Source organism: Vigna unguiculata, chromosome 1 (genome assembly GCF_004118075.2).
Source record: "Vigna unguiculata cultivar IT97K-499-35 chromosome 1, ASM411807v1, whole genome shotgun sequence".
Lineage (NCBI taxonomy): Eukaryota > Viridiplantae > Streptophyta > Magnoliopsida > Fabales > Fabaceae > Vigna > Vigna unguiculata.
In genome coordinates, this window is record NC_040279.1 from 31254711 (window position 1) to 31262122 (window position 7412).

General features: G+C 31.3%; 1 protein-coding gene across 1 annotated transcript; it reads left to right on the top strand.

The window, feature by feature from the left end:
* Positions 1–1198: 1198 nt before the first annotated feature.
* LOC114190781 (ent-copalyl diphosphate synthase, chloroplastic-like) lies at positions 1199–5769 on the top strand. Its single transcript, XM_028079817.1, has 13 exons — positions 1199–1276; positions 1352–1643; positions 1856–2039; positions 2153–2367; positions 2866–2986; positions 3148–3260; positions 3361–3587; positions 3778–3893; positions 4269–4367; positions 4479–4715; positions 4878–5001; positions 5192–5383; positions 5487–5769. Exons 1-13 carry the CDS (start codon positions 1199–1201, stop codon positions 5715–5717), a joined length of 2229 nt encoding a protein of 742 aa, XP_027935618.1. The 3' UTR covers positions 5718–5769.
* Positions 5770–7412: the final 1643 nt, after the last annotated feature.

Below are 7412 nucleotides of genomic sequence, written 5' to 3' on the forward strand. Positions count from 1 at the left end.
ATCGTATGTTGGGTAAAGCATCAATTCTAGAAAATTGGTCAAACTAATGACTCTGGTTAATGTATCACCAACACGGCAACACAGTTCAAAGCATTTAGAAAATATGTGAGATATATATGTACCTATTAAAAAAGAAAAAAAAGGTGAGATGTACACGAACAAAATAGTTCAAAATTTGTCCAAATTGAAAAAGATAGTCACAGTTTTAGCCTGCGGAAAAATGCACGAACCAAAATGTTAGAGAGGTGGATGGAAAACGATTTTCACATCATTTGGTTCGAGTTCCATGGGTATAAATATACATCGTAATGCTTTCTTATTTTCCAAACCATACTCCACAACAATAATACCAAAAGCATTCCCAACAACTGCTGCACCCATGGCTTCTCAATTCTTCTTCACTCTCAGTCACACCTTTCCTTCATCATGCGCCACACCTCACTCTCTTAGTTTTTACCTTCGATCATCATATCATATTTTCAAGGGTACGTCTCTATCTATGTTTTCTTTTCATCCTGCAATTTCAACTACTATCACCTCCAAAATGGTTTTAAACTCAAGTTTTAAATCTTTTCTATCAGAAACAGTTCCGTACAATTAAATTGATTTGATATTGTGTATGGAGTGTGGCCTGGTGCATGGTTCCTAATGGACCACCCAATCATTTATGGGGAGGTCAACCTTTTTATGATTACGATGTGAAATTTGTCAAAGTATGTTTTACACTATATGCATGCATGATCATGAAAAGGACATGTCACATCACTATTTTCTCTACCAATTGTTCTTGAAGTCAAGGCTCTCTGTCACCAAAATTTGGATGAATTAGGCTGGAAACAAAAGAGGTACAATAAAAAGAGTAATATAATGAAAAGAAAAAAGAGAAAATGGATGAATATTTATTATTTTTTATGATGAGTTTTCTGTGATTCTTATCATAAATTCAGTAATACTTTTATTAGAGTAGTAAAACACAATCCAAATACATATACTACTGATAGAATATCTCTTCAAATTTCCAACAGGTACTCGTCCTCTCCTATTCACAGAAAGCAAACATACCAAGATTTGTGGATTTCAACCAATACGCTCTCGAGCTCTAGGTGATCATGTTACCAATATCATCACATAATATAAAAAAAAAAAAATCAGAGTTGAAATAAGTTAACTTAGTAATTCTACAGTGTATAAAAAATTAATGAAGTTAATCTATTTAGCAGAAATTGTTACTGAAGTGTCTCAGGGTAATATCTGGAAGGATGATAATGTAGACGAGGTATGTTTCTTTCTCCATTTGATTTGCATGTATCACATTTTGACATCTGATATTGATTTGTAAACATTTTTATAGGAGATACAGAAGAAAATAAAAATAGTAAAATTAATATTGGATTCGAAGGAAGATGGAGAAATAACAGTATCAGCATATGACACGGCATGGGTTGGTCTAGTGAAAAAAAATGTTGGGGACACGAATTCTCCTCAGTTCCCTTCCTGTCTTGAATGGATTGCGAATAATCAGCTGCATGATGGTTCCTGGGGAGATGCTCAATTATTCATTGCCCATGATCGTATTCTTAACACTTTAGCTTGTGTGGTAGCATTAAGATCATGGAACATGCACCCTCAAAAGTGTGAGAAGGGTAATTTTACATTCATAAGAAATTTCATTGTTGCTTTCTACAAGTTCATTTTTGGCAACTTTTACTTTGTCGTATACCCTCAATCATTTCTTCTACTTCAAACTATTTCACTGTTGACTTAGAAAGAATAAAAAGGTGAGAGAAGAGAAGTCTACAAAAATATATATATTTTGATTGCGACATTATGGTACACATGGATTCATATGTAACAGGAATGCAGTTTTTTAAGGAGAATCTGTGCAAGCTTCAGGATGAAAACCCAGAACACATGCCAATCGGGTTTGAAGTTACTTTCCCTTCTCTTCTCGATTTAGCTAGAATTTTGGATGTTGAAGTGCCAGATGATTCCCCTATCTTGAAAAACATCCTTGCAATGAGAGACCTGAAGCTTAAAAAGTATAAATAAATTCTTCTGATCTTGGATACAATAATTGATGTTTTACTTATGCATTTTTTTGTTGTTATAGTTGACTCTAATATTTGATACATGTGTGGTGCGTTTGGGATAGAATACCAAGAGAGATTCTGCACAAAGTGCCTACAACACTGCTCCATAGTTTGGAGGGAATGCAAAATTTGGACTGGAAACAGCTACTGAAGTTGCAGTGCCAAGATGGGTCATTCTTATTCTCTCCATCCTCCACAGCTTATGCTCTCATACAAACTAAGGATGAAAATGCTCACAAATACCTGGATAAAACACTCCACAAGTTCAATGGGGGAGGTCAAATTTTCTTCTTTAATTATCAAAAGAAAACTTTCATTTTGTTTAACACTTTCTTTTTAAATACAGTAGTTTCCAATTAAATTGGTGTGATTACTTACAAACTAATTAATTGAATTAACTTTAAAGGCAAATAAATAATTTATTACCATGTGTATATACTTCAAATCACATAGTAATTTTTTTTCATATATATATATATATATATATATATATAACCAAATATTTGAAATGATATTATAAATGTTATTTAAATAATACTTTAGTTTTCCTATGCATAGACATATACGAAGGTTTGACATTCAAGCATAAATGGTTTTTACGTTATAACTTATTTGGATATGTTTACTTCTTTTTTCCTCTAATTAAAAATATCAAAATAAGAATTATTTTTATGAAGATATCTTTATTAGTTAGATTGATAAGAAAAAGGAAAGAAAAATTTGCGAGTAAAATCAAATAATTCTGTTACATAATATTTATGTGTTTTACATTCAGTTCCTAATGTCTATCCGGTGGATTTGTTTGAACACACATGGATCTTCGATAGACTTGATCGTCTTGGAATTTCAAGATATTTTAAGTCAGAAATCAAAGACTGCGTGACCTATGTTTCAAGGTGTGTGAGATGTTAATGAGTAGTACCATTATAATTAAGAAATTAAAATTAAATGGTATGTTAAAATAGTAAATATTGTGCTACAATAATCATTATATTTAATTACTTATTTTATATTTAGAATAAATAGGATATACTTATTTAACAAGACAAGTTTCCAGATATTGGACTGAGAAGGGTATTTGCTGGGCAAGGAATTCAGAGGTTCAAGATATAGATGACACAGCAATGGGATTCAGACTACTAAGGTTGCATGGCCACCAAGTTTCAGCCAGTGAGTTATTTGTATACTACAAAGCTTAATATATCTCTTAGTATACCTTCAGTTTCCACCTATTTTCTTAGTGCTTCAATTTTGATTCAAATTTTGGTAGGTGTGTTTGAGAACTTCAAGAAAAATGGCGAATTCTTCTGTTTTTCTGGGCAGTCAAACCAAGCTGTGACAGGGATGTTCAATCTCTATCGAGCATCTCAAGTGCTGTTTCAAGGAGAGGAGATTCTTGAGGATGCCAAGAACTTCTCAGTCAAATTTTTAACTGAGAAACGTGAAGCAAATCAGCTCCTAGATAAATGGATCATAACAAAAGATTTACCTGGTGAGGTGTGTAACTAACCTTTAGAAGTTCAAAAAAATACAAATCTATAAATTTACGTGGTTAGAAAATTTTATTTTATGATTATATATGACAATACAAAGTAATTGTATATAATTATTTAACCATAAATGATTGTTTTATAATTTTAATAAATTTATTAGACATGGGTTATTCGATTTTACTTTTGTCCTACAGGTGAATTATGCTCTGGACATGCCCTGGTATGCTAGTTTGCCAAGAGTGGAAACAAGATTTTACCTTGAACAATATGGTGGTAGCAGTGACGTTTGGATTGGCAAGACCCTTTATAGGTAACAATCTTGTAATTCTATTATTTCATATTCCTATAATAATACTAATATGATTAAACACAACATGCATAGTTCATTAACAAAATATCAAATTTACCTTTTGGTCAAATGAAATGACTATGGAGTCTATGGTTAGGTACTCAATAGTAACTCGTTTGTCAAGAGTCAAGCATTCGGTCCCACTATCACTTTCAACAAATATAATCTTTAATGGACACGTTAATATACTTATTCTTATATTTTGACTTTGTATACAAGAAAATTACGTATCTAATATTATCTTTTTATATATATATATATTGTTTATCGTTTCTTTCCCTTTTCTCTTTTCGGTGTCTATTGTTTTACCAATCATATTTTCTTCTTCTTTAACAGGATGCCCTTCGTGAACAATGATGTTTATCTGGAGCTTGCAAAATTGGACTACAGCATCTGTCAAGCAGTGCATTGTGCAGAATGGGAAAAAATCCAAGGGTGAGTGTATAATCAACAAGAAAACACTCCATTACATTGTATTCTACTAATTAATTTGACAAACTGAGACAATTAACAGCCAAATAAATTCCAATATTTGCAATATATTAGGTGGTACTCGGACGCAGGACTAGAGAGATTTGGATTGAGCAAACAGTGTCTACTATTTGCTTACTTTATAGCAGCAGCCAGCATATTTGAGCCTGAGAGATCTCGAGAGAGACTTGCATGGGCTAAAACTGCAGCATTGCTCCAGACACTTGGGTCCTTCATAAAGGATCAACAAACTACAAATGTTTTTGTAGATTTGTTCAACAACAGCATAAACGGACGAAACTTCTCCAACAAGTAATTAATCAAACTTCTCATATCACATAGTTATTGTGCATGCTTGTCTGCTATGTGTTTGATTAATTTCGAGTTCCTTATGTTGCGTAAAACTTTGTGCTTGTTCGAAGATAAGCATATAAATGGTGATGTAACAAAACCTGTGTTGAATGTGTGTTGCAGGAAGTTGAACAAGAACAAGAGAGAGGAAGAACTCCTGAAGATTTTACTGGCAAACCTTGATTACCTTGGGTTCGAAGTGCTTCGGAGCCATGGTCGTGAATTATCCCATTATTTGAATCAAGCAGTGAGTGGAAACCCTTTAATGAACTTTCTGACAAACATTCAAAAAGTTTCGTTACAAAATGTGAAAATAAATCTATTGGTTTCGTTGTTTTTAGGCAAATATCAGAAAATGAAACAAAGTGTAACATCATTACTGATAAAATGGAATATAAAACAGAAAATATTTTCTAAGATGGTTATAAAATAATCAGTGGCAGGGTTGGTTATCAAGTTGGCAGAATGAAGGGAACAGTTTGGGAAGAGAAGCTGAGCTGATTGTGCAAATCATAAATGTAATGGGTGGCTATTGGTCAGAAGAACTACAGCTCAATCCACAGTACCAGAGGTTGGTCCAAACCACTAATAGAGTCTGCCATGGACTCCGTAATTATAAAAGCAGCAAGGTCAGTAACAAAAGTTACAAATCATTTTTATATATTTGAATAATCTTTATGCTTAGATTAGATTCCAGACCCTGAATTTTCCTACTTCTGTAATCATTGTCAGGCACATGATAGTGGCAGAGACAAGAGGATAACATGCATGACTACCCCTCAAATAGAATCAGACATGCGAGAACTTGTGCAATTGGTGCTCCAAAATTCTTCAGATGGGGTGCACACCAATGTGAAGAATTCATTCCTCACAGTGGCCAAGGGCTTCTACTACGGAGCATATTGTGATCCAGAGACCATAAACTCTCACATTCAGAAAGTGCTCTTTGAAAAAGTTATGTAAATCAGTAAAAATGTATATAGGAAGTGCCACTGTTCGTAATGTTATTTTCCGTTTTAGCTCCGTTGGAATAAGTGTGCTGGAACTGCTATCATCTTGTTTATATACCTGAGAATGTATGAAATAAAAGGGAAAAAGAATCCAGCGTTTAAAAAATTTATCAGGTGCTGAATTTTCTATTTGATTTTGACACAACAGACATCTGTCAAATTATCTGAACTTGAACAGTATAACATGTTTGACGAACGTGGCTTACAAATGTTTGATAAATATAACAAGAGGATTCCATATCCGAAATTACTATTCAATTTGAAAGAAATATCCAAAAAAATATTAACAACAAACGTCCCAATTCAATGCTAAACAACGTCTCGATCATATTTTATTTTATTATTTTTTAATTTTCTTTCTTTCTTTCTTGTCGTCTCGTAATGTTCTATTTCATATAAACTGAACTATGATTTGAAATACTTACATTGAATACAAATAAAAAAAAAAGTGATTCACACATTTAAGAAAAGTGAACATGGTAAGGAGAAACCTACATATTTTCGGTCCAGGATGGCCAGCCATTTGAAATTACTACAGGAAATAAAAGAAATTAGATATATAATAAGAATTTGAAAGCAGGTAAAAGGGAACTAATCATTTCCACTATCATTTGATTATATCATACTTCTTCCTTATTCACGGACTTCAGTGTCAGAATACTTGTACATACCCACTTTACATGTTCCAGTAGAGGATTAGTTCCAGTAACAATAGAAAAACTTATGAAAATAGGAGAATAAGGTCTTTAAAAGACTATTCAATTTCATTCAAGAACAAAAAGTAAAACTTATAAACATATAGTCTTGAAGAATTAAGGTTAAAAAATATTAACAACTCGTGTTTTATTTGTGTTATTTCTTAAAAAAAAAAATCAGCACTATTTTCTAAGCAGCCTGATAAAGTCTAACTACTTATTTTATATTAATTTTGGTGCATTGTAAATAGCTTCTGAAATCAGTATCATAATATTTTTTTTATATTTATACTATATTTTTGGTGATAGAAAAGAATATAATAATGTCTCACTTTAAAAAATCATTACTTATTTATTCATCAAAAAATTTAATTTAATAATCAAATCAATTTTTTTATGGATATTAGAATATTTGTGTGTATGTGGCCTGTGGATTCAACTTTATGTTAATAATAAATAAATAAATTAGTCAATTTGATTTATTAATCAAGGTAATGTCTAATAGATTAATATGACAATAATACTAGACCATTTTAACTAACTCTAAAGTGTTTATTGATGTCACAGTCTAATAATTAGTTAATATATATATATATATATATATATATATATATATATATATATATATTAAAAGATCTTGTAAGAAAAAAAAGTCTTCATTCAGTTAATCATTGTGTTCAAATTCATTTTGAAGAATGTATCTATTCTTGATGAGCCATTAATATAATAAATAATTTATTCACTACTAAGCTAATTTTAAAGTCAAAGAAACCTATATCTCTATTCTTCTTGAAAAAAAAAATTCTATTAAGGGTTTGAAGATATTTGAGAATTCTCAAATTCACATTTGCCTACAAATTTATATGCAATTTAATAAATGGAATTTATTAATTCATATCCATTAAAAATCATCACATGCACTAAGGATATAAATTTATCCTAATTATCAATAT

What these genes read in the sequence shown, in the direction of transcription:
- LOC114190781 (XM_028079817.1), top strand. Translation starts at nt 1,199, where the DNA reads ATGAAGTTAATCTATTTAGCAGAAATTGTTACTGAAGTGTCTCAGGGT. An exon ending in AGGATGATAATGTAGACGAG is followed by an intron (nt 1,277 to 1,351) that starts GTATGTTTCTTT and finishes ACATTTTTATAG; the next exon opens with GAGATACAGAAGAAAATAAA. An exon ending in GAATGGGAAAAAATCCAAGG is followed by an intron (nt 4,368 to 4,478) that starts GTGAGTGTATAA and finishes GCAATATATTAG; the next exon opens with GTGGTACTCGGACGCAGGAC.